The sequence below is a fragment of the Pagrus major genome, chromosome 9 (assembly GCF_040436345.1).
Source record: "Pagrus major chromosome 9, Pma_NU_1.0".
In the NCBI taxonomy this organism is placed as follows: Eukaryota; Metazoa; Chordata; class Actinopteri; order Spariformes; family Sparidae; genus Pagrus; species Pagrus major.
Window position 1 is genome coordinate 18,722,564 of NC_133223.1, and position 26,430 is coordinate 18,748,993.

At 41.4% G+C, this 26,430-nt stretch overlaps 2 protein-coding genes across 2 annotated transcripts; both read right to left on the reverse strand.

Annotated features, from left to right (window-relative positions):
* Positions 1-263: 263 nt before the first annotated feature.
* On the reverse strand, positions 264-11,426 carry galnt3 (UDP-N-acetyl-alpha-D-galactosamine:polypeptide N-acetylgalactosaminyltransferase 3 (GalNAc-T3)). The gene is made up of 12 exons (XM_073473058.1): positions 11,327-11,426; positions 10,621-10,901; positions 9,504-10,021; positions 8,624-8,796; positions 7,411-7,560; positions 6,973-7,207; positions 6,775-6,892; positions 6,414-6,614; positions 3,545-3,676; positions 3,211-3,312; positions 2,570-2,722; positions 264-2,156 (listed from the first exon to the last, which is right to left on the reverse strand). The coding sequence occupies exons 2-12, from the start codon at positions 10,621-10,623 to the stop codon at positions 2,043-2,045; spliced, it is 1,899 nt and encodes a 632-aa protein (XP_073329159.1). The 5' UTR covers positions 10,624-10,901; positions 11,327-11,426; the 3' UTR covers positions 264-2,042.
* A 312-nt stretch (positions 11,427-11,738) lies between these two features.
* ttc21b (tetratricopeptide repeat domain 21B) lies at positions 11,739-26,235 on the reverse strand. Its single transcript, XM_073473057.1, has 29 exons — positions 26,136-26,235; positions 25,561-25,690; positions 25,362-25,472; positions 25,093-25,259; positions 24,838-24,960; positions 24,334-24,491; positions 22,988-23,072; positions 22,787-22,885; positions 22,480-22,672; positions 22,280-22,377; positions 21,917-22,117; positions 21,560-21,689; positions 21,304-21,461; positions 20,135-20,359; positions 19,774-20,012; positions 19,298-19,370; positions 17,889-17,999; positions 17,668-17,806; positions 16,948-17,054; positions 16,547-16,735; positions 16,219-16,329; positions 16,046-16,127; positions 15,799-15,949; positions 15,556-15,717; positions 15,274-15,469; positions 13,839-14,063; positions 13,557-13,677; positions 13,398-13,465; positions 11,739-13,313 (listed from the first exon to the last, which is right to left on the reverse strand). Exons 1-29 carry the CDS (start codon positions 26,157-26,159, stop codon positions 13,236-13,238), a joined length of 3,954 nt encoding a protein of 1,317 aa, XP_073329158.1. The 5' UTR covers positions 26,160-26,235; the 3' UTR covers positions 11,739-13,235.
* Positions 26,236-26,430: the final 195 nt, after the last annotated feature.

Here is a 26,430-nt window from a genome sequence, read left to right on the forward strand (position 1 = left end):
AGCTTCATGTGCCTGATTTTATTTTGTTCTCTTTCTTATTCTGTGAAATGCATACGTTTTGCACAAAATGGTACAGATTTTTTTCATTGTGTTTCAATGGTTTTCCAACTGTAGATAGAGCCAATTTCATTATCAGTTGTTTCATTTTTAACATGGTTTTGAAATAAATCTAATTCAAAATGTTAGTCAACATTGTACACATCAGTGATTTCTTGGTGCAAAGCGCCCCCTGCAGCTCACAGGGAGAAATGACAGTGTCTCAGTACTATCCAACTGAATTTATTGACCTAAAAAATAAGACCTCTTAATACCAACAACAGACAGTTTCCATTTTAGACAAACGAACACATTCGATCTGTTCCTCGTCCAGTCATTTACAATATTCCACAGCCATCTTAACACTAGTGCCTGCACCAGAAATTCATTCGTGGACTCCTGTTCAGATGTAGAGGGAGAGTTTCAGGCATTCGTTGCATTGTTCCTTCGGTGCATTGATTTTACATTAAAACTCCCTTTTGAGAAAACACCAAAGCATGACGACTGAAATAAAACAGGTCAACACTGCTGCAATTAAAAAGAAGAGAATGATTCGTCTTAAACCAGTCAGGAATGCAAGTTGCCAATGAAACATTTACAGCAGGGCAAATTAAAAAAAACATTTTAGTCAATAAAACCAATCTCACTTCCGTCTTTAGCGCTTGAGATGAAAACCTAAGTCTGAACTATGTGATTCATAATTAAGTGCCAGCTCACCAGCACATGCAAAATTCACATCTTTACACACAGTTGCCAGTTTATTAGGTACACCTCGGAAAAAGTAACAGCCTTAAGTAACAATCCTGCAGTAAATCATGTTTTCATGTAGGTATGTTCAGTTTTTTTAGTGAGAAGTGTCTCTATTAATTAAGTTATCCTCAGTTTCGAGTATCGCGATATTTGCCACATATTCGATATTTCTCACAATATTGAATTTCTCACAATATCGAATATTAAACAGCTCTTACAGCACCTTTGGGCTTTTATTTTGAAAAGAAAATGCAGGCAGACCTTTCATGGCAGCAGAGGCAACGCATGCCAACATTTGAATTAACGACATACACACACAGCGCTTTAACATACAGACATGGATGACTTAGTTTCTAAGAAGAATGCCAGCTCCCAAATTTGGCAATATTTTGGGTTTAGAGCAGGAGAAAATGGCGAGCCGAGGGATTTGAATTATTCCATATCACATTATTTTTAGCTTAGTGTGCCGTACCTAATAAACTGACAACTCATTTATAGAAATGATATGTTTGAGTTTGACTTAAAAAAAAATTACCTAATGAAATAATTGAATTAAATTGTATACACTCTGACCATAATCTGAAGACCCTTCTGATCACATCACTGTAGAAGCCATTATTCTGCATCACCTGCAACAATGCCACCACACCATCACCCATCCCTCCACCACTACACCCACCCAGTATACAATTACATCTAAGGCACCGGACGGTAAGTTTTTCATTTGTAAAAAAAGGGACAATGCACATCATTCTTGTGTGTTTCAGGTTGTCACTTTCAGTCTCTTTGGTGCATAATAGCATTCAGGGTTTTTGTGTGAACTTGTTTATTGCATACACGATCGACTGTATTTTCGATTCTCGCAGGGAAAAAAAAAAGTTCAGTGTTGGCTTAATATACCTAATACTGCATGTGTTGGTTGTGAAGAGTCGGAGTAGTGAAAACATCTCGAACACAAAGGAGGCACTCGTCAGAACACGGTGCATCTTCATCGTTCCAAGAAGCTCAGTTCACAGTCTGACTGGGAGACACCGTTTCAATGATCCCTCCAGCAGTGGCACACTGTGGTTTCTCCTCATAGTCCAAACTTCCCAGCAGCAGCAGTTCAGTTCAGTTCTTCTATGTATAAAAATAAATTAAAACTCAATGTCATTAGTCTACAAAAACTGCCTGTTAACTGCATACAGTATAGTTTACTCATTTCCTAGTATGCCTATGCATACAGAGTGGCTAGTTTGTGAAGTGGTAGCTCGGACTCAGATGAAGGACCAGAGTTGGTATCTGTCTGCGGGGTTGCAGGGGGCCAGAAAGGGATGCTCATGACGGGCACTCAGACACATGTTCCATCCGGGGATGTAGAGTAACTGGTTCTATATGAACAGAAGAGAAAAGCATTACTTAAAGGATAAGTTCACCCAAATATGACATTTTTCTGGTTTCCATACTCCTCTATGACAGTAAACGGAATATATTTGAGTTGTGGACAAAACAAGACATTTGAGGACTTCTCTTTGGGCTTTGAGAAACACGGATTGACATTATTTCAACATTTTCTCACAATTATAGACAACTAATTGATGGATTATACCTGATGAGTTGTATGGAGCCATGTCATGTTCTTTTGTGCATTGGTTTTTTTACATTTTAAAACTTCCATTGGCATGAGGGTGACAAGATAATGACTGAATTTTAATTTTGGAGTAAAATTAATCTTTAATAAAAGACAACACAAGTATCTGAAATCACATATGAGAGCACAGAGAATCCAAAAGACCAAACTCACATCCTTCAGTTCCCATTTTTGCTCTGTTCCTACGAATGTGCTCCTGCCTTTATACTGGCAGTCCTCCAGCTTCACAGCCCCCTCTGCCCCGTGCAAACATAGCTCCTTCTGAATGTTGTGTCTAATCTCGTGATGTGTGGAGAGCTCAAAATACTACAGCAAAGGAGACAGAAAAGAAATGCCATCAAACACTGTGTTAAAAAAAGTGCAATATGTAAGAATGTTATTTTAAAACATTAAGATTTAACTTGAATTATCATTAGAATGTGAGGAAATAACAAGTTTGACGTCATGTTGTCGACGTCTAATTATTGTGTTGCAAAGACATCTACTGAAGTTAGCATGCTAACCAGCTAGCCTGGGCATGAAAACCTCCGGCTTTCTGAAGCTCCTGTGGCAAGAAGTGTAAACAACTCAAACAACACTCCCTCGATGCTCCGAGGCTGCTAGCTGCACGGCTAACTGAGCTAACTAGCTAACGACAGCTACAGTTGGCAGCAGTTAGTGGTTACTCGGGTGATATGCGGCCCCCCATTTGTTTGAATTGTCAGTTCTACAGCTGGTCGAGTCTTCCATATTGCACCTTTAAAATGAAGCATATTTCTGTAAATCTGACATCAAAGTTATTTTTTCCAACAGACCTGGTTTCCTCCTAGTCCGTGACATGGATACATGATCAGCTGTTTCCCTCCCTCATTGTTCTCTCCAGCATCCAGACACGAGTCTTTACCGACATTTTTCACCTACAGAAAAAGAGGAGGGAAGTCGAAAAGCAGTGAAAGGAAACAAAATGAAAAACTAACATCCAGTGCAAGCTGTTCAAACAACTTTGGTCTCTGGAGTGCTTTCAGTGGTGTCAGATTGGAACTGCTCAGTACCCTCTGGAGATCCTAAGTGGAAACCCACAGTGGCTAGACAGAGCTCTGAGGTTTGGAAAGAGAAAAAGAACGGGTGGTGGGGCGTGTGTGATCTTACTGAGCCAAAGCGGAGTGGGTTGAGATCAGGCATGAAGACTTCTGGATAAACGTTCTTCAAATACCACGAGAAGCTCTTGCACTGCAGTTGTTCACGGAGGTCCACGCGTCTGGAGATGTCTCCAAAGTCCCTCTGGTAAAACAACAGCATGCAGAAGAGCAAAGCAGCTCTTTTAGACGGGTATGCTCTTGACTTTTGAATTCAGATATGCTCTTTTAATGCTCCATCATTATTGTGAGATATCTGACGAAAACACTGTCAGATATACTAAATTGGGTCTCTTCAGAAAGGATGTGAAGGCCCACACAATGTTTCTCCAAATCCTTCTCTAAAAGTTTGACACACTCCGATATTAAGAAAACAAATAAAAAACGTTTTGAGTATAACTATTAAAGGGGCTCTATGTAATCATTTTTTAGCTATTTAAATGTATGAATCACCTTTTATTAGCAATTTGCACAAGTTGTTAAATCCGCTCCGCTAACAGAGCAGCTAGTTTAGAATGAGTCTACAGCTATGCTAGCAGCTCTGTTTACACTACCAGCACAGGAGCTTTGGACCGGGACTGGGCGGGGACTAGCTGGTTAGCATGCTAACTTCAGTATATATCCCTACAACAAAACACATAGACGTCATAACTTCAAATCTGTCTTTTTTTCACAGTCTGCTGAAAATTGTAGTTAATTTCTGAATGATTTCAACTAAAATTCTTACACATTGCACCTTTAACTTACGTACTAGACAAAGTATAAAATCTGATCTCATGGTGGCGCTAGAGTACCAAATAAATTATTAGAATTTATCCAGAGGGTTGAGCAAATATCTGTACTAAAATTCATGGCAATCTATTAGAAATAGTTGACGAGATATTTTACAAAAGACTAAAAATGTCTCCTTCATAATGATGCTGGAGGAAAAGTCTGGGTACCATCAAAGTTATTAGCAATCACTGTGGCTACATGCAGCAAATAAAAAATATTTAAAAAATGAATCCAACAGCATCAATAGAGCCACACGCTGAACTGTCCTGCAATTACAGAAATAAAATGTATGACTCCATCGCAAAGCCTCAACAAGAATATTCCACTTTAGATTTTCTTTTTCTGTTTTAACTTTGAATATCATCATCACTTCACCTTCCTAAATTCAATGACTGCATTCTTGCTCTAAGGATTCCTTTGATAAACAAATTAACCACGACAAGTATTTCATCACTGTTCCTTTTAAACTGAAGCGTAGCGCCGCATTTAAGAGGATCTGCAGGCACCTCACGCTCTTGAATAATGAGAGCACTTACTACAATGACGAGGATGCTGCTCACACTAGTGCACACTGATAGCTACTACAGTGGATTCCTTGAAGCTGTTGACGACGGCGTGTCTGTTTGAAGCCAGCGGGAAAGGGCCGGCCCACTCTGTGAGGTAGAGCCCTGAGGGAGCTGTTTATGGCACCTACGGGACCACATGTTGGGAAACGCTGATAGCCTGTCATTTACCAGGGTGGACTTCCTCCCGGCCCCTTTCCCTCTGCCGGTTAACAGCTTTCAGCCCCTAGCAGCTCGTCTATTTCTCTCCATGTCAAAGGATGGGCGCCCTGAGAATTACAATAGTGCAACGCTGTGTTCCTCCGAGTAAGTGTAATTCTACGCTTCCCTCCGCAGAGCACGTTAAGTAAGCCATGATCAGAGTTAATGCTGGTTGTGTGTGAGTTGGATTTGCTCAAACTTGTCTGAAGGCGAAGATAATGAGTGGTCTTAAAAAACACTTACGTGTGACCATGAGAAGCAGAAGTGAAAGATGAGGGTGCAGAGCGATTTGCTGCATTTCAAAGTAACACAGACACACAGGAATAAAACTGCAATGATGAATGAATGAGTTGTAAATTTTTCATTAATCGACTATTTTGATGATCAATATTTCAGTTTTAGTATTCTTTTTAAGAAAAAAGGAAAACTGATAATCTTTGGATTCTGGACATAACAAGACATTTGAGGACGTCATCCTGGGCTTTGGAAAACAGTGATTGACATTTTTCACCACTTTATAGATCAAACAAATAATTCATTAATCTAACCACAAAGCGAGGAATATGTCTGTCTGTTTGTTATTTGTGTATCTCGAAAACAGTTCATCCCATTTACTTCACACTTGGCAGGTGTGTTGCAGAGGACCCAAAGATGTGCAGTGCTGAATTTGGTGCAATTTGGACATGCGTTTGGACACACGTTCAGTATTAAAGGGGCAATATGTAGTTTTGGAGAATGAATTCAAACTCATTATTTTTATATTTACAATATTGTTGAAGTAATAATAAAAACTACAAAACTAAACATAACTGAAAAAACAAGCTGTTCTCAGAGGAAAATAAGGTCTAGTTATATTAAAGTTTATTCAGTCATGAAAACAAAGAGAGTTTGTTAGAGTTAGCTGTGTAGCAAGTGGTCCTATCAGCTGACTCGAGTATGCCTGGACTGTGAGCTCTAAGCAATGGGGCAGTGTAGCTGCTAGCACAGGGGCCTTCGACTGTTGGGACTAGCTGGTTAGCTCGCTAACTTCAGTAGACATCTCTGCAGCACAAAACATAGGCCTAAAGCTCTTCGACATAAAGTCAAAACTAATATTTCTTCACATTCTGTTGATAAGCTTTGTTAATTTTTTCACGTTTTTACCTAAATTTCTTACATATTGCACCTTTAAGACTAGAGCTGTAAAACCCTCACATTACCAGACAATCTGTGCCAAAAGCAGGTTTTGAATAGGCACTACATCGGCACACAATGATGGAAAGATTAATTGACAATGAAAATAATCATTAGTTGCAGCCCTACACTGGCTTTCGGAGGTGCTTTAGGGTCAGAAGCAGTACGTACATCTTTTGCCAGCTGTGCAGCTTGCTGGTTGCGACGGTAAAAGATCTCCTTGTAGTCGTCCATCCAGACCTCCGCCAGGCGAACCTGGTTACGAGCAATCACTTGCGTACCCTTGGGAAAGGTGTGGGGGCTCTTGGTGCGGAAAACATGACCGACAATGGAGCAAGGGATGATCTCCAGCTGTCCGCCGCACTGCCACACCTGCAGGTTAATGGGAGACAGCAGGAACAGATGCATAATGACACGCCGTCAGACACACCCATACAGCCATTTGGACAGAGGAATGATTAACAGGTGAAAGGGCTCGTGACACAAGAATAACCTGCTGCACATCCTGAATGACAGCATACTGACAGCTTACCCTGAATGACATTTCGATGTTCTCGCCGCCCCAGATTTCCATTTTTTCATCATAGCTTCCGATACGGTAGAAGTATTCTTTAGAGATGGAGAAGAGCCCGCCAGCAAATGTGGGAGTCCTATAGAGAAATTTCATTCATGATTTCCAACAAGATACAAGAGTTTATATAAATCTTGATCACCTATAATCATGTATTACTTGATAGGGTATGTTTCATCCTTCCTCCTTCGTTTCTCATGATCTGGCAGACTCTCCCACCCGAAGGCGAGGCTCCAGTCAAAGTTGCCCCGGTTGTGGTTTTGGCCATACGGGGACGGTTTCATGAACTCGAACGTATTGAGATCAATCGTGGTGATATCAGGACTCACTACTGCAGTGTAGTTCTCAGCTATCCTGGCCAGCAGAGGCTCCAGCCACCCATCAAAGCATTCACCTGTCGACACACGCAGATCCAACACTGCATCACAACACCTCTCTTAACAATAAGCACTTAGTGGATCATTTTGGAATGATAAGCCGTGCCGAGGGAAAGGCAACCATTGGGTTGCTGTTGACTTGTGGGTGTGCAAGAAAGGGTGTGGTGAGCATGCGAGTGGTATTTATAATGTGTGAGTAACGTCAGTGGTGTTGACTTACAGTGGGCGTCCAGGAAGGTGAGGGTGTCGCCGGTGGCAACGGCGGCACCCAGAAGGCGAGCGGTGATGAGTCCTTTCCTTTCTCGCTGGCGGACGACACGCACGATGTTCAGCTGCTTCAGATACTCATCCAGCTCGTCCTTCAACACATCTGAGAGGACAGAAGAGATGAACTCATCGATTAATCAGCTGATTATTTTCACAATTAAAGCAACATTATGTAACTTTTTTTTACCTTAAACTACCAGCTTCCAAAAATCATTTTGAGGGTACAGCATCTTGTAATAGGGTGGATGGTGTCTCTGTCTCAGCCACTCCGCCCCCCCTTTTTTCAACACATAACACTGTTGTGACGCAATGAGTTTAGTTTGTGGTTAACACCTACATTACGTTTGACATATTGTGACAGACCTGGACAGACTGGTTTTACACAAATTGTGGGGGGGGGGTGCCAAATCTCACAAAATGCCAATTTCTACATAATGTAGCTTTAGCCGATAAGTTGTTTCGTATAGAAAATGTCAAAAAAAAGTGAAACATGCTCATCACAACTCTAAAGTGATGTGTTCAAATGACTTATTTTGTCCAACCAACAGTCCGAAACTGAAAGACACTTCATTTACGATCATACACGACCAAAAAAAGCAGCAAATCCTCATATTTAGGAAGCTTCAACCAGAAAATGTATGAAATTATTGCTCTAAAAATGATTTAAACAGTTAATCGATTATCAAATTATAATCACTGCAGCTCTAATCTTAAGCAGTTATTGCTAAAGTTCAAAATAGATGATATTCACAGTGCTCAGTTTGTAAAGTAAGACTCAAACAGATCGAGAAGACAAAGCTGTCTCCCTCTCATCTTCAGGAGAGCTGTTTTACAGCAGGCCTCCATCTGTGGCCGGCTCCCAACAAATACCTGAGTTCAGACTGATGGACTGAATTCCCTGAAACCTCTCTCCTCTCCAGCATTATGTTTCCCTCCCACATCAGACCTATTTAAAAGAATTTAGTGTGCTTCATTTCTGGTGCTAATTCATCCTAGGAAAGTATTCACTAGCAGCCTCGCTTCCTGTTGTAACCACTTCATGGCCTGCAGAAGGAGCAGGAGCAGCTCCTCTCTGCACGTTTCGTAGCTGCCCACCCAACATGCTGCGTGAAATCGAACCCAAAAGAGAGCAGGGCGGTCCTGAAGGGCCCCTATTGAATTCTTACCATCCACGCTGGCGTCGTCCACCAGGATGATCTCCTTGAGGAGAATGGCAGGGGAGGTGTGGAGGACACTGTACACTGTCCTCAGCAGAGTGCTCCAAGCCTCATTGTGAAACACAATTATCACGCTGGTGGTCGGCAAGGGGGGGCATCGCTTGAAGGTTTGCTCAATACATCTGCAGCGAAGAAGGAGAAAGAGCACAAAGATGTGACTGTCCTGTACAGTTCCTGAGTGGCACAATAGTCTAGTTATTACATCTGCAGACTCTCCCCTGTGGGGTGTCCGTTTCAGTTGCGACACCGCATGTGTGGCAGCCTTTGAAATACCTGCCATATCACAGCGGGGGAGACTTTGTAATTCAGCCCAATAAGATAGCCAGTACATGCACGGGCTTTATGTCTGTGTCACGTACTGAATATGTACTGACATTTACTTGGACCTACATGCACTTGGATGTACTGTAATTAGCCAAACACAACTCTCTGAACTGGCCACAGTGACTGGGCAGGCATGCTGAAACAAAGTCCCAGTCAGAACAATCATCTCTGGGGTTTCTGTCTGGGATCAGTTGCAAAAAGCAAACATGATGAATGTGTTTGGGTTAGAGAGTCAGTTCTTTAATACTCCGGCTATATTACAGTGATCTATGTGGGTGTTTTTTAAGTTATATTCTGGGCCAGAACATCAAGCCATGGAGCAGAAATAGAGGAAAGCGCAGTACTTCTTGTACAGCACCAAAGCTGCCTGCACACCCACTAGATGGTGCAATAACATGTTGTCTGTAAATCAGAATTGAACATTATTTAGTTGAATTTGCTCACTAGCACCGTGCTATTCTTGAGCTTTTTCATTTGTGTGAAAGAGACTGTACAACTGACATACTCTGGTGGTCTCGTGTCCGCGCCCAGGTCTCTGCTCAAGGAGATGCGGTCACTGGCGTACAGGTTAAAGCAGTGTTTCTCTTCACCCCTCTCCTTCTCCTTCTGCTCCACGGGGCTCAGTGAGTCTGTGTGGAAAGGTTTCCCAGCTGCTCCTGGAGCGAGAGGGTTCTGAGGCGGCCGCTCCAGAGCCGGCCTGAGCTCAGCGGCTGTGTAGTGACCCGGCGGACAGGACGCGCCGTCTGCACTGTCCTGCTGGCGTACAGGAGCTCTGATCTGCATCTTTGGCATGGCATCCCTGAAGTTATTGACAGCTCCCATCACCATGCCCAGCATGGTGTCCCGCTTCACCGCCACCTCCTTCAGCCAGGGGTCCTCCAGTTGGCTTTGGCTCCCCACTTCCCATTGTATGAAGAACACGAATGTGACAAAGACGAGGGCCACTATGGCCAGTTTAAGTGGGTGCAGTCGCCTTCGGAGAACTCTGCGGAGGGATGTCATTCTTCTCGACTGGAGAGCAGGCTGTAATAAATACAGATGTGTTTAACCAGCATTACTGTAATTATCAAACTTAAAGGGGCACTATGTAGTTTTGATGAATTCAAACTCAGAATTTAAATATTTACAATAACAATGAGGTAGTTATACAAACTCAGACATATGTATATTTTCCATAAGTGAATCAGAGGAAAATAAGGTCCCCAGTTTGAAGCTAGAAAGGTGGCAGGGTCCGCCAGATATAAACAAAGTAAAACAGCATGAAAATGCGTTGTCCTTTAAGGCCAGTTTGTTTATTCAGTCATGAAAACAAAGAAAGTTTGTTTATTTAGTTTGTTTAGGCATAAAAATGAAGATCTTTATCATCTGGTTCAAATTTCTTCCCCAAAACGACACAGAGCACCAAGACAACAATGAGATTCACTACATGGCATGTCACTACACTCACATCGTTGAGAGCACTTCCTTTAAAAATCCTTTTTCCATTTTTCATCTTTGAACTAAAAACCAATCACTCGTGAAGCTTGAATGCTACTCTACAAATCACATACTCAAAATCAGCTCATGAAATCACCAAAGCAGCCGCAGCTCTGGATTCCTTCAGAGAAAACAAGACCACGTACCATGAGCCGCTGATCTACAGATTCAGGTGAGAAGAGCCCTTTAAACTGTCCTTGAGGGACTCGATGAATGGCATCCTGCAGTCGCTGGAGATCCTGTGTTCGTCGGCTTGAACTCCAAAGAAACTTTTGAAACGGGGGAGACAAAAAGATTCGCCCTGTCTTCTTCCTCCTCTCCGCTCAACTTCCGTCTCGTTGGATCCAGGTGGGCTCCCCTCAGGTAGAGGGAGGAGACGCGGTGGTGCGCTTGCGCAGAGAGGACTTGTGCGTGTCAAAATCCATACCTGGGGTACACGGATGAGGAACAAGGCATGAACAACAGCTCTGGCGTCGAGTCTCCTCTCAGGACGCCTTTTAAAATAAATGGATCAAACATTAATCGAGACACAACTCTTGATAAATGCGCAAAAAGTGGTGTGCGGTCACTTTGTGTAGCAGACTGTGCTGCCTCACATTCAATAACAGTGCCATTAATAGGATTTGTTCAACTGGTCATTCAGCGGGACAGTTGCTAAGTTACAGATAACGGAGGAACGCGGTATACCACCGCACACACAGCCCACCGCATCCGACCAGACACCACATTATGAACACTAAAAAACGCACATGGTCGGAGAAGTTAAAAGCGTCCTTTACGCGTGGAAGCGAACAGATTAATGAATCACAGTCTGAGCTCTCGTTGATAAAAGTTGTAAAAGCACACACTCACCACCGCTCCTCTGCAGTTCAATCTAATCCTTTAGTATCCCAGGTTTCCTCCAGGACGGATGGTCTTCATAGAGAGTTGGATGGAGGAGTGAGGACGCGGATCCCAGCCGCGGGGAGCCTGCTCTGGTGCTCTGGTGCCCAGTTTGAAGCCTTTCTGCCTTTCACTTGCACAGCGACTCCATCTGTAGCGACTGTGTTCCCCGGCACTTCCTATCCACGGCAGGCATCCAGTTTATTATGTCCATTAAAATGTTCAGTGTCCCTCTTTTTTTTTTTTTTTTTTTCTTCTTTCCAGTCAGGCTTGTAAATATTTGACTATGTGGCAACTGTGAGTGGAGACAGTGATGATGTAAAGTGTCTTGTTAAGAGGATGTCTTAATCTTTAGGAAGAAAAGAGAGAAATCAGGCAAATATCATGTATCTAAATTATTTTATTTTTTAAAAATATACGCTTTGCAGTATTACAAATAACAGCATTTAGAGATTTCCTTATGATAATCAGCACAAGATTAAACATTTCAGTATTGATTTTCATATAACTGAAGGTAGAAAAGCATTTCAGAGACAATATGTCATCAATCAAATTAAATATAGGTGGTGTAACATGAAAAAGGGAGAACATTTCATCTTCTGATGAGTAAATCTTAAAAGGTGCAATATGTAAGAATTTTAGTGAAAAAAAAAATCAACTAAAATTATCAACAAAGTGTGAAGAGATAAGTTTTAACATTGTGACTACTACGTTTTTATGTCTATATATTGTGTTGCAGAGATATCTACTGAAGTGAGCATGCTAACCAGCTAGCCCTGGCCCATCCCGGTCCAAAGCTCCTGTGTGAGCACTGTAAACACCAACAGTTTCCCCTGTGCTCCGAGCTCCCAGTCAGGACCTCTAGCTGCACTTCTAACTGAGCTGACTAGCTAGCGTCAGTTACAGTTAGCAGCAGATAACGGTACCTTGGACCTTTAAAAAGGCGCAGTAAGAATCGGCCACCTGTCGAATTCAACAAACAGGTCGCAGCACATCACCAGAGTGACCACTAACTGCTGCTACTGTAGCTGCCGTCAGCTAGTTAGCCCGGTTAGCCATTCATCTGGTGGTCCGAACTGGGAGCTCGGAGCACAGGAGCTTTGGACTGGGCAAGGGCTAACTGGCTTTAGCATGCTAACTTCAGTCGATATCCCTACAACACAACGCAGACATAACTTCAAAACTCTTGTTTCTTCACAGTCTGTTGATAATTCTAGTTAATTTTTGAATGTTTTTAACTAAAATTATTACATATTGCATCCTTCTAAAAAGTTGGTTTATTTAGACAGTACCGTTCTACGACATCCCCTTGTTTTAATGCTTCCAGCTGATATTGGTCTATATTAGATACAGTATATCGGTGTATATGTTGTCCAGTATGTGCAGGTATGAAAACATTTTTTTTATACATAGATGCTTGAGTGAAGTCAAAATTACTAAATTCCCAGTGAAGTTTATTGTATCAGTGCACTTATGTCATTTTGGACAATTGTTTAACTGTAAAATATCCTGCCAACGTTACACATTTTTGTCACAAGTGTGTGATAACCACATCGGAGGGATTATTACAAAAAATGTGTGTTCTCTGGCCAATATATTGATAACGCCATCGGCCTTTAAAATCGAGTATTGGTTGGGCTCTAGCCTGAACCCCTCTGCACTGTGTTCTCCCTCAGGATTGCCAGCACCCAACTATTCATATACTAAAAACAAAATTGCAAAATAATGTGTTTCAGGGGTTTTCCCAAAGAAATAACACAAAACTGCGCTGTTTTTTTAAAACTGGACAGTAAAAGTCAAACAATAAAAGTGGATTCAATCAAAGTAACAGAACCACTGGCTTCATCTCTCTCTCACACACACACGCACAGTTCCAACACTAAGATCTCAGGGCAGCGCGAGCTTTGTCCAGGATGTCCTTTCTCATTCTTGGGTAATTCGGATGAGCAGCCAGAACCTGTTGACAGAAGCAAAGATGATTCACAGGATGATAAAACACAGATGTAATCTCCTAAACTGTAAATATCCACAGGTGTCTCACCTTATGACACACATCTATGGCGTCAACATGCCTCTTTGCTTTTAAGTAGTTGAAAGCAAGCTTGTACCCTGAAATGTAAGCAGACATTGCATGTTAGAAACATAATTCTTTTAATCCCTTTACAAACAGAACTGGACATGTGATTTTTGGATAACAGACCAATAGTTGGGTTAGTCCGATTTCCATATTTCCAAGCCATTTCATACTTGAGTGCTGCATCACGGAATGCCTGTTCTTTTTCCATTATGTAGCCTGTGTATTCATAAGCTTTGCAGCATGACTGTGGAAAAAAAGGGCAATTACTATCACAAAGACATTTACATAAAAAGGCGCCCACAACATTATAATGATTTCCAAAATAAGTGCTAAGAAGTTTTGTGTGAACTGGACTGTCTTGTAAGCCACATAATACTCAAGCAGCGACAATATTTTCAGACTGACCTTGTTATGATTGAGGCATCTATTTAAGAGGTCCCCGGCCATGTCATACTTCCCCGAATGGATGTAGATGTCTGCCAAGAGCAGCCAGCTCTTCTCGAACTCGTCGGCGTCAACGATGCTCCAGTTCATCTTAGCTATGCGTTTGAGCTGGTTCCTGGCTCGGGGGGTTTGTTTAAGCATCATATAAGCCGTCGCCATGGCCAACAGTGCTGGCACGTGGTCTTTCTGAATCCGACCAGAGAATCCTGGTTAGACAGGAACCTGACAACACCTCCCCCAACGATCCCACTTCCACTTGTTTACACCAAAACCACGCTGACTTCACTTCAGTAAAATTCACCATGTGAGCAGTGATATATACAGTACATATTCTATTAAAATATACTTAGAGTGAGTTAAGTTAATCTACATTTTGCCAACAGCTAAACAGAAATTAAAAAGTCAGTATTAGGCTCAGTGATAGGTTTAAAGATATGGAACATCAGATTTTCATGCAGAAGAGCTTGACTCATTTTCACAAAAAATGAAAAGCTGGATTAAAGAGATTGGTGATTGTGGCAATTAAGACCTCACAAATTCAAATTAAAGACTATTTTATGACTCTTAAGGGCTAATATTCATAAAACTGAATTTCAACTGATTTTATTTAGAGGGCACATTTAAGAAACAGCTACAGCTGTGCTGTACAAAGCCAAAATCTGTGAATAAGAGCATAACCCAACAGAAGGTTAATATGTAAAAGTATATTTTAGGACAAGATTTAAATGAGCCAACAGTGGGGGCGGATCTGATGGACAAGAGTAAGTGCCTACTCATGGGGGGAAATGTTGGGTCTCTGTAAATTCATTAAACAGTATGGTCTAGACCTGCTTCAGTTGATTAGTTTCATGAGATAACTTTTGTTATGAATTGGCACTATATAAGTAAAGTTGACTTGACCTGTTCCAAAGTCAGGGGGCAATGACTGTAAAAGTGCCTCTCACCTCTAAGTTTAAAGTTAGGACGCGGGACAGCCAAAACACCAGTGTCAGACAATGTAGTATAAGGACTTGTTATGGTCCTGCAGACACCCTGGACCCTACGTTGGCCGCTTTAAAAGACTCTCTCCTGAGCGGGTGTTTGTTTTGTCCATTCTGCGCTACTGTACTGAAACATGGTGGTACAACATGGCGGCCGCGGTGAAAGAGGACCGGCTCCTTCTGTAGATATAAAGGACTCATTCTAAGGTGACGAAAACACAACAATTCCTAGATTTCAGGTGATTATACACAAAAAATAACTAGTAATAAAATATGAATATTATATTACACACACTGGACCTGTAAGAGAGAGTCTGATATAATGCACCAGCTCCTGGTGGAGGTGTATTTACACAGGAGTGATGGTGTGTATCATGAGTGACGTGTCTCATGCACACCATCTGGAGTTTACTTACCTCATTGTTTGCAATCTCTGTGAAAACACTGAGTGCTTTCTCAACATTGCTCTTCTGCTTGGAGGCCAAAAGGCAGTAGTTCTCCAGGATGCGGAGTTGTATGTGTCCGCCTGGCGTCTGAGGCTTCAACTCCTTCAGCAGCTTCTCGGCTGTTCTCACAGTGAGCTGCTCTGACTCCTGCTTCTCTGTGGAGTTCCTGATGAAGGACAAGGGTGAGTGTTGGAAGGAAGTCTGTTGGTTTTGCAATATAAAGAAAATATTACAATATACACTGCCACTCACCCAATTTCACCATCTAAACTCTCAAATACTTCTCCTCCCATGGTGTTATTGTCAGGGTTCAGGTAGATTTCAATCATGTTATAAATGGCATTTTGGCCCCAGTCGTTGTCTTTCCGCGCTTTGTTGAAGTGTTGCAGAGCATCGTTAGGCTCTCCTGTGAACCTGAGCAGCAAGCGCAAGTTCAGTCACTTATCCTAAAACAGATGTCACCTCACTCCAGAGGAAATGCTCATCCAAACTTACCAAAGATAAAGTCCTTTGCAGTAGTTGAACCCAGGGTCAAACTTGGTCCTGGAAGAATGTTTTTCTGCCATATCAATAAATCTTGGAATTTCTTCCAACTTCCCAGCCCTCCTCAACAGGTCAATAAGACGTGACAGTGTCAGGTAGTTGTCTGAAAGCAACAGGTGCAAGTCGTTATTTTTTCTGATTAGAGTCAGCTCGATTCACATTCACTGCAAAGGAAAAAAGTGAAACGTGGCTGTTGCACCTGGTTTGCGCTCCAGGAGTTGTTGAAAGTGGAAAACCGCCTGTTCGTAGTCCTGCTTCCTAAACATAATGTCAGCTATCATCTAAGGACAAACACATGTAAGAAATAACGTCTATAAATTAGTTCCAAAAACATGTTAGGAACAAAAGTGGAGAAAAGCAGAAGGTACAAACCAGAGTTGCATCTTCATTGAACTGGTCACTCTTCAAAATAACGCTGCATTGCTCCTGGCACGCATCAACCTCATTGAGAGTAAGGTACAACCGAGCCAACTCCAGCATCACCTAGGAACACAGAGTGCATTCAGGTAAATTCATGTGACAAAACTCTCGGTGGAATATTGTAGGGTAGATAAAGCAGACTGTTCGCTTAAATCAAACTATCAACAACTAAGATCTGAAAAATCTCAGAAACACAAGCAGCAGACTCTAAAAGATGCCAGTGCTTGTTAACCACAGCTGCAGTGAGCACACAGGACGTTTTTCATTCAGCTGCACTGACCTTGCGATCAGTCTCACAATACACAAGAGCTTCTTTGTAGAATTTGACTGCTCTCTCATAGCCCCTCTGACTTGTGTAGTGTTTAGCGATCTCGGCGCAGATCTCGGCAGCGAGCTGCTTCTGTACGGGGACGGCGTCGGGCTGCTCCAACTGCACCCGCTTCAGCACCTTGGCCTGCACGTCTCGGGCCTATACGCGGCGAAAGCACAACCTTATTTTGAATACAGCAAGAATAACAAGCATCATCCTTATCACTGCTGTAGGAACACGTTTGAGAATATTGGATTTCACTATATGTCGCATACGTTTTAATGTTATTCTATTTCTGGCAATAAGTTCTCCTTGGATATAATCATGCAAAAGTATTTTTCTCACAGAGCTACATAACAGGAACCACTTACTCTCTGTAGGGAAAGTAAGGCTTCCTCATTTTTATCAACCTTATTTTGGATCTTTGCCAACAGGACCAGGTAACGGCAATCATCTGAGAGTGCCAGCAGTTCATTCCCTGGGCATATCAGGCGAAAAAAAGTGACGTTAGAAACACAACAGAACAATTATCAACTATAAACAATCAGTAAATATTTGATCTAAAAGAGATGTTTTGATGGAACTGATTGATTGAAACAGTCTGACTACTTTGTTTTTTTTTTTCCATCTTTGCATCAAGTTATTTGCATCATGTCTGTGCACAAACTATTACCATGACTAGATTCTCTTATTTGTTGTGTTGTTTGACATCAGGAGTATGTAGGACTGAAACTGGCAAAATCAAAGACAAATAAACTGAAAGGCAAAATAATACAGAAATCAATATGTTAATAAATAAGTAGATTGATTAAAAATGGAAAATGAGGAAAAAAATAAACAAATTATTAAAAAACATATCAATGAAAAAATGTTGTATTTCTTTTTTATAAATTAATGAATGTCTCTTTTATTGCATTTAATGACATTGGCAATTTATTTACGAGCTATGATCCATTTATTTCTTTATATCTTTTTTTGATTTAGGCAGTTGCACTCCTCCATAAGTTTATTTATTTACATTTCCTTGTTAGTCTTTGATTTTGGCAGATGCAGTCCTCACTGTGTGTGAAATACAGTGATGTCTTAAGTACCTGGTTCATGTGCCAGAGCTTCATGCAGGACTCTCTCACAGCGCTCGTACTGCTTCATCTTCATCAGCAGCTCAGCCAGGTCATAACGCAGGAAGTTCTGTTGCTCAGTCTTCAGGGCCACTTCATAGTAATTTATTGCCTGTGTAACAGCAGTCTTGTGTAAACACTGTTTTTTCTGTGAGTGAATTATGTTTATCTATAAATGAGTGTACAAAACAAACCTTGACGTAGTTATGGGTCTTGACCAGGGCCTTTCCAATCTTGCTGGCTAAAGCACCATCTTTGGGGTTTTTCTTCAGAGCTTGCTCATAAACCTCAATGGCTTTCTCTGGCTGAGGATAAACATGTCACACGGTAAGTGGCGTCGCATTCTGGTATTGGTTTGAAGTTTTTGTAAATATTATTTGGGAAGTCTAATTCATTTCATTATTTACAGATTGTTGTGAACATGCGGTAAACACCTGAAGTTTTAAATGCGCTGTTTGCTTCAAAATTAAGAGCTGGATAAAGAGAAGATTTCTGATGGTTGAGATAGGAAGATCTATTTCTGCCTCGAGTGACGCCATCTTACCAATCATCACAACCGGACTATGTGTTAACATGCCTGAAGCCTTTGATGGGAGACTCGGCTCACCTCCCATCAAATCGTGCGTATAACCTCACTCATCTGACAACAATCACTTAGGAGCAGGCACACTGTGTTTCTTTCCATTGTCAATCATTACTGAAACTGGACAACTTTCTGATGAAACTTCTGGCTATTTTTTAACCTGGATTATCAGTGAATGTTATATTGTTTGTTTTAGTTAACCTATTTTCCGACTATAGGGTGCGACGACTCAATATTGTATAAAAAATCAGCTGATGATAGACTTTTTCTCTATTATTTAACATTCAGGGATGTGCATGAATGAGAATATTATTTCCTAAAAATTATTACTCGAGTATTGCCAGGTTGATGCTGATTTCCCTTTTACCTGTGGGTGAAACAAATCCTGTTTTCCTCCTTTTAAGCCTATATAAAATAATGTGTCAATAGTCTTCTGCCTTAGTTCCCACCACCCTAACCTAACATGTAATGCGCAGCAAACCATACCCTGTGACCTAACATGGAGCGGATGATTTTAAAGCAGACATATTATGCTCTTTTTCAGGTTAATAATGTTATCTATTCCTTTCACATATCTGTTTTAGCATTATTTTTTAACAGTTTGCTCTACCACTTTATTCTCAACACATTATTTTCCAGGGAATTAAATGTTTCCTTTCATGTTCGAGATGTCAACTTGAAAACTTTATAATTATCCAGGTTTTCCAGGACACAGAAAAGTGCCAATAGGCCAAGGTATTGAGATAAATACGTATTAATTTTGCCAAGAGGGGAAGTGTTTGCTTTGTTAATGCCCAACGGTGAAAGTAAACAGCAAGGCTCCTTTATATGTACGCAGAAAACAGTAGTTACATTACACAGAGGACACATATTTGTGTACCTCCTCTATTTATAATCTCTGTGTGAAGGACAGCTTTTCACTCCAGCTTTGAGTTAACCAATATCCACAAAAATCAGTGGTTATTGGATTAAAAAAAAGAACATCTCATAAGACACAGATGAATCACATCTCCCACTTACCTCTTGAATGTTAATGTAGGCATCACCTAGTAAGAGGTATGTGTGAGGGCTGGGCAGCTTCTCCACCATTTCTCTGGAGTAAAAACAGAGATATCACATCACATATGGCGTACTTCATTATGCAGACTCTGCTGGTCTGAGGTTCAGTCATGCTTTACTACGTCTCAGCTGTTGATACAAGAAGCAGCAGAGAGCAGCAGAAGACTGGAATGCAACTGTGCAGGTCTTCTGTATAAATGGCTTCAGTTAAGATTTGATTTGATTTACTTTATGTTTTGCGGTCTTCTAAATCCTACTACTGACTCAGCTGGATGAAATGTCAGTTGAATATCCTAGAGTCATGTATTTAATTAAGTTTCAGCCAAACATTTACGATGTATTAGGTTTCAGATGGATTTGATCATGGTATTACTTCAAGATCACTTAAGACTTCAGTATGCTCTTTTTGTTCATTTGGATCCAACTTGAGTACTCACCTGTAACAGCTGGCATACAGACGTTTCTCTTTTCTGTGGTTCAGATATATGTCTCCCATTTTCTCCTTGGCTTGGATGTAGTAGGGCTGCTCGGGAGTAATGTTTCTGAGCATATTCAGCGCCAGCTCAGTGTCACCACGCAGCAGAGCCAGGTCCGCGTTGGCAATGGTGACGCGTAGCTCCTCGGGGGTTCCCGAGAACTCATTGATGGCATCCTGCATCACTTTTGCTGCTTCATGCTGAAATATTAACCCTTTCATTAGTTTGTACTCAGAGCAAACGCAAAGAACAATATCTGTAGCTTTAAAAATAAACAGGATGATATGTGAAAGCCTTCTTCTATCAAAACTCACTATTTTACCTGTTCTCCGTTGAGCCACAGGGCCTCAGCTAACTCCAAGAAGACAGAGACACAGTCGGCAGGACTCAGCTCGATCTTCTTGTTCTTAGACTTGGAGGAGGATCCGGCTCTGCGGACACCTGGAAGACTCATGGCCATCTGTAGTGTCTGAATAGCCTCCGTCAGCTCGCCTGTTTTCTTCTTAGCCTGAGCCTTGATCAGGTGGTACAGCGGGTGTTCTCGGATCTGGAATGCACAAAAAGTTACAACCCATTTGACCATGTAGTCCCTGCAGTCAATGAGCCAGACCAAAACAATGTTGGAGTGTTGGCATTTAACAAAACACACTGATGACTTGTCAGTGCTGACAATATCTTTAAAGTTCCCTTCAGTGGAGACAATGTATATTTGCTGGATGTGACTTTTAATTTCATCCTTTACTGTATTAATATGGCATATCTGCTATTTACATGTTGCCGTTGTTCCAGGAACATCATAATTGATGGATCATCATTTTAAATTGAGAAAAAGTGACAAAAACTGCATATGGAGCAAGGTGTTGTGGTTGAGTGGGTTTGACATACGACTCACTCACTCATAGACCGGAGTGACAAAAAACATTTTGAATCTTGAAATAACCACATTTTTGAAAGGATAACTTCTCCAACTTTACTGAGGTAATATTACAAACAAACTCAGAAATATTCATTTTTTCCATAACTGAATAAACAAGCTGTTCTCAGAGGAAAATAAGGTCCCCAGAACACTGTTTGAAGCTAGAAAGGTGGCAGGGTCCGCCAAATATAAACAAAGTTAAACAGTATGAAATTGTGTTGTCCTTTAAGGTCAGTTTGTTTATTCAGTCATGAAAACAAAGAGAGTTTGTTTATTTAGTTTGTTTAGGGATAAAAAATCATTCAATGAAGATCTTTCTCTTCTGATTAAAATGTTTTCACCAAAACTACACAGTGCACCATTAAATACACCAACACGGCAATATAAGAGTAAATATAATAGAAAATATTATATGCATATATTACAAGCTAACATGCTCCTAATTATTACTAGTAAAGGCAACAGCGCTGCAATGTGTTTGCACATTTTCTGTGGGTCAAATAAAAGCCTGAACACACGCTGCCTCATAAACATTTAGGAGACAGTAATACTGTCCACGTTGATGGTGATCTTACCTCAAAGTTATGGCTCAGGCAGAGTTCAAGAGACTGGGAACACAACGTGAAGTTTCCCTGCAGCAGATGGATCTGTGCCATTAGCAGATGAGCGTCTGCGTGGGAAGGACACTGGTCCAGACAGTGTTGTAGACTGCTCTGTGCAGCGTCAACGTCACCTGAACAAACAGAAGCATTGCAGCTGAAAGTAGCATTTGTAAAATAAGAAATTTTTTAATGAGAAACCAAAAAATATTTTTAAAGGTGGTGCTCTCACCAGACTGATATCTGACTTTGGCGAGCAAGAAGACCCCTTGAGGGAGACCTGGCACAATCTTGACCACAGTATCTAACAATGTGGCACAGTGCTGGAGCTGAGGAGCAGGCGGCTGGCCCTGGGCTGGAGGCTTAAAGAAGAAAAGGTAAAAGTTTGATGTACTCATTGCAAGAGGATTAAGTACACATATCCCTACCATACTATCCCCAAATGTGTGTAAAATAGAACAAAATCTTTAGTGACTAAACTATATACACAACTGACTGAGGCTCTCTTGCACTGCTCAATTTTAAGGCCCAGAATACACATTTCAAGGATGAATGGCCACACTGTCATCGCTGAGCCTTCCAGTCATACCTTAGCAGGACACAGCGCAAGATACTCCTTGACAATCTCCAGCAGGAAGTCAGGGTTCAGCTTCTCAAAATACTCCACTCCCAGAGGCAGACCGTGCAGGTTGGAGAAGTGTGTGTCCACGGCATCATTCAACAAATTGGTCACCTCTTCCTGGGGCCGGCGCTTTTTAACTGCCAGAATGGCACGCAGGTACAGCAGCTCCTAATTGAGTAGAAAAAGGAAATGAACTATCTTGCTTATCCTGTCACGTGCTTTTGCTTAATGGGTTTCAAACGTTTTTTAAAGCACAATAATGATTTTTAAACCGTGATGATTTTTTTCTAGGATATTCTTGATTGAATTAAAGAGATTTCATGTTGTTACCCCTGATTTTCCAATAGATTGTTGAATCTCGGTGAGAAATTCCAACTGTTGTTCTGCGTCTTCAAGGTGGCCTTCTATCAGCTGGCAACGAATTATACCTGCAATCCAAAAATAACAATGTTATATCTTCAGAAATAAAAAGTCTATGTATGGACCCTGAGTGTCTTGTAGACAACAGATTAGGAATTTTAACACGATACCAGTCAAAGCAGTGACACTTGTCTCATCCAAAGTCATGGCCGTCTTGTACCACTTCATAGCCTCCTTGATTCTGCCCTGAAGCACCATCTGGTAGCCCAACTCTGTGGCTAAATCGGAGTCCCCCGCTGCCACAGAAAAGGCTCTGTCCACCATCCTGAATGTCTGCTCAATTACTTTATCATTCCGTCCACACTACGACAAAATGAGAAATGCAGTAAACGCTGACATTCAGTGCAAGTCAGACAACTCCTCATGAGGAAAGATGACCAAAAAAATTAAAGTAAAGAATACTGAATATTGTCTTACAACGCGGGTGAAGGCGAGAGACATCCTGTAGAAAAGCTCTGGGTTGTGTGGCTCCAAGATCTCCAAGCTGCTGATGAGGTTTGAAAGCTGCTTTACTGACTGCAGAGGGGGAAATAAAAACAGTTTCTGTAAACTGATCAGCACTTTGCCACAGCTCCATTACAAATGCCAGTATTTAAACTTTAAAGAATGAACTTTTACCTCCGTAATATCTCCATCTCTACATAGAGAATGTAGAGCTAGCATCCGTAGTGCCTCCAGGTTATTTTTATCCTTCTGTAAAAGCCTGAAATATGACACAAGGTGCTGTGAATAAAATCCATCTTCTACACTTAACAAACTTGTATTCCTTTGATTGATAGTAATAGAATATCTGATACTGCTACAGTACTATGTTGAGCTCCCACACAAATAACATTACAAGTAAAAGGAACTGTCAAGGCTGCCAAAGGATGTAAGGTATACTGTATGCTGCAGCCTTTCAGTGAGGGCACCACGGCGGCTCTGCACTTGGTGCACCTTGAGTAATCACTCAGCAAAGCTGAAGCAGTGAATCCTTGGAATTGTGTGAGACTTCTGCACTTTGGCTCAAAGGCCTTTTTATGCTGTCTAACACTGGCCCAGGTCCAGCGGGGCGAACACAAACAATGGCTTAATCAGTATGCACTGGTTTGAGGCATCACGCTAGTGTGTCATTTGCACTTGAATGCTGAGCCATTAGTAAATGCAGACTGTGTTTTTTCTTACATCCCTGGTGGTGGATCGATGATAGATGATAAACAGAGATTTGCGAAACTCTCGTGCGATTTTCTTACACATTGTTTATTTATTTTGAACACTGTACAAACTAATTATACTTGGTTAGGGCTAGGTAAAGATCGTGGCTTGAGTTAAAATGAGGTTAGTGTTACCATCTGTTGATGATTTCAGTTGTTTTTTGTGTTTTATGATCTTACCAGAGACATTTCATCCCTTTCTTAAGATTGTATTTAGGGACTGGGGAAGGGAGCTCATATAAGCTTGCACTATGGTCCTGTTAATTTTTGGTATTAACAACTGTTAATCACAAGTTGACAGCTCTAAGAACAGTTGTGAACAGACCCAAGATGCACTGAGGACGCATTTGACAGCTGGTCACACAGACCCCATTTGAAGGTGGTCTGGGCCGCATATGACCACATTCTTTTAGCAGTGTGTATGCACATGTGTCCTGGGCCCGTTGAAGGACCTTCTACTCAACTGACGTCCTCCACGAAACAATAAGGAGAAGAAGAAACCACAACAACAGGCGCAATGGACTACACAGTGTGATTTCTATGTTGTTCACTGTAATGAAAACTATGCGTTTGGGCTCTCTCAACCTGCCAATGTTAGCAGCTGATATTAAGATCCGATCACAAGCGTAGTTCCAGGTGTGGACTGACAGACTATCAAGTTGTGATTGGATCACTAAGGATGGATGTTACTACCAGGTCTGAACTCCCTGTGAGAGAGATGTGGCCTGTGAATGATTTGGGAGAAAACATCCTTACCACTTAATCACTTACCTTTGTGCTGCATCTATGGTTTGCTCCCAATCTTGAAGGCTGAGCAACAGTTTCATCTTCTTGATGAGAGCAGGCAAGAACCCTGGGAAACTAACAATGACCTGGTTAACCATCTCCAGTGCTCCAGAGAAGTTCTGACGATATTCATAGTATTGTGCCTAGGACAGACCAAACATCAGTTAGTCATCATACAACACAGGCTGGTACAAAACATGATAATTACTAATTTTCAATTAATTTTCAATATGAATAAAAATCTTAATGTCTAAGAAGAAACCAGAGCAACTATGGATGCCATATTTCCAAAGTTACACAGGAATAATATGATATGATGAACAGAACAGCTGAGCTAAAAACTATAATACATCAATCACAGTGATGGCAAGGGACAAATTAACACAGTAAGTACTGTAAAAGGCATAGGAAATATGATGATAGCATGGTAACATTTTCAGCTGTGGCTGAGGAAGACTCTTTACTATGGATGTGCAGTTCCCATCTCACCTTTCCCATCAGGGCGAAAACATCTGGTCTCTCTTTCAGTCCCTCATCAAAGTATTTTCCAGCCTTTCTGGCATAGGCGTCTTTACCAGATGTCACATCTATCCAGGCTTTTAGGATTATCCCCTGAACAAGACATCAGTGCAAATTTTACAGAAGTGCAAGCCAGAACGCCCTGCTTATCATTATACATGCACGCCAAGATTTGCATAAAAATGGGAAAAAGTATAATTGATGCATTTCTCAAACAAATCTCACCTCTCTAGAGCCATTGGAGAGTTTGATCATTCTCTCTGTGTACTCCCTCGCCTTATCATTGCGCCCTAATAGCCAGAGAAACATCCCAGCATAGTACAGACTTTTGGGAGATGCACTTTTGCGGTCCTCTTTGACCTTAGCATCAAGTTCTTGAATGACTTCTCTGTCTGTGAATACAAAGACACAAGACGCAAATTATTACCAAAAAAGTGTGACTGATCCTTTAAACAAGCCTGAGCAAGGAGCCAGCCTGGACTATGTTGGCTTACCTGGGTTTGTCTTTTTCTTCTCAGCATAGACAAGGGCCATTAATGTGCAGAGAGACACATCTCGACTATCTTTTATAGCGTCCAACTCGACTGAGGCTTCTTGAATTTGATCTGCAGTGGAAAAAGAAAATACAAGTGCATATGACAGATGGCAAGGAGACAGAAAAGCTATTACTTTATATGAGTTCTTCAGGCTTACCTTGCATGAGGGTACCATATGCATGGAAAAAACTGTAGATAGGTGCATTGCTGAACTTCCTCTGAGCAGCTGCTGCAGTGTTTACAGCGTGGTTGAAATACTTTTCATAGCAGTAGTGCCTGATTAAAGCCTACGGAAAAACAGAGAAGACGAGTTTAGAGGTGGCTACATTAGCTAGTGGCAAATAACAGTGTGTAAAATACACTCCCAAATAAATGTTGAATCCAATGTTCTATTCTTAACAGAACAAAATAACACGCTTACCAAATTTTAAAGAGAAACCCTGTGTTTAGCTTTATTAGCATTATGTTAGCTAACTTAGTTCACGTTAAATTCGTCATTATCGTCACTACCAACAGCTACTACGACTGCTAAATGTTTTGAAAGGTCTGACGAAATGCCCTCTCTAATATAAAACCAACTAAGTTACTTCTCTTTATTATTTTGCCACAATTCCGACTGGCTAGTTTGCACATTTATTGTACTATTAACGTCAGTTAACTGACTGGATCTCCAGGTTGCTTTTACTGTACCAGGAGCCTCCGGTGCTGTATCATTAAACTATGTTCGCTTACCAACGCTGTGTCTTCATCCTCCATCTTGGCTGAGACCTTTTTGTGCTTAAACAGCCACTGACGTGAGAATAATTCGCTGGTTTGCCCTATCTGAGCTGTATTTGAGCATAAGAACGATGTTATTGCAGTTTTCGTGGTGTTTTCGCCATCTTGCACCAACGTAGCGTTGCCCGGTAACTAAGTAACAGCTCCGTATTAGAGGGTTATTTACTCCCTGCAATTGTCCTTTCAGGCAGCACTTCCTCTGACAGCTTGTGCATTCCGCCTCCTTAATTGTGATTGGCAGATCAAACCC

Bases quoted from the DNA above. Each gene is read 5' to 3' on its own strand.
- galnt3 (XM_073473058.1), bottom strand. The intron at 8,797-9,503 runs GTATGTCAGTTG...TCTTCGCTGCAG, and splicing joins GCGGACACGAGACCACCAGA to ATGTATTGAGCAAACCTTCA. The intron at 7,561-8,623 runs GTAAGAATTCAA...CTGTCCTCTCAG, and splicing joins GGACGACGCCAGCGTGGATG to ATGTGTTGAAGGACGAGCTG.
- ttc21b (XM_073473057.1), bottom strand. From the start codon at position 26,159: ATGGAGGATGAAGACACAGCGTTG. The intron at 16,736-16,947 runs GTAAGTGGTTCC...CGCCGCGTATAG, and splicing joins CCTTACTTTCCCTACAGAGA to GCCCGAGACGTGCAGGCCAA. The intron at 14,064-15,273 runs GTAAGTAAACTC...GGTCGGATTCAG, and splicing joins CAGAGATTGCAAACAATGAG to AAAGACCACGTGCCAGCACT.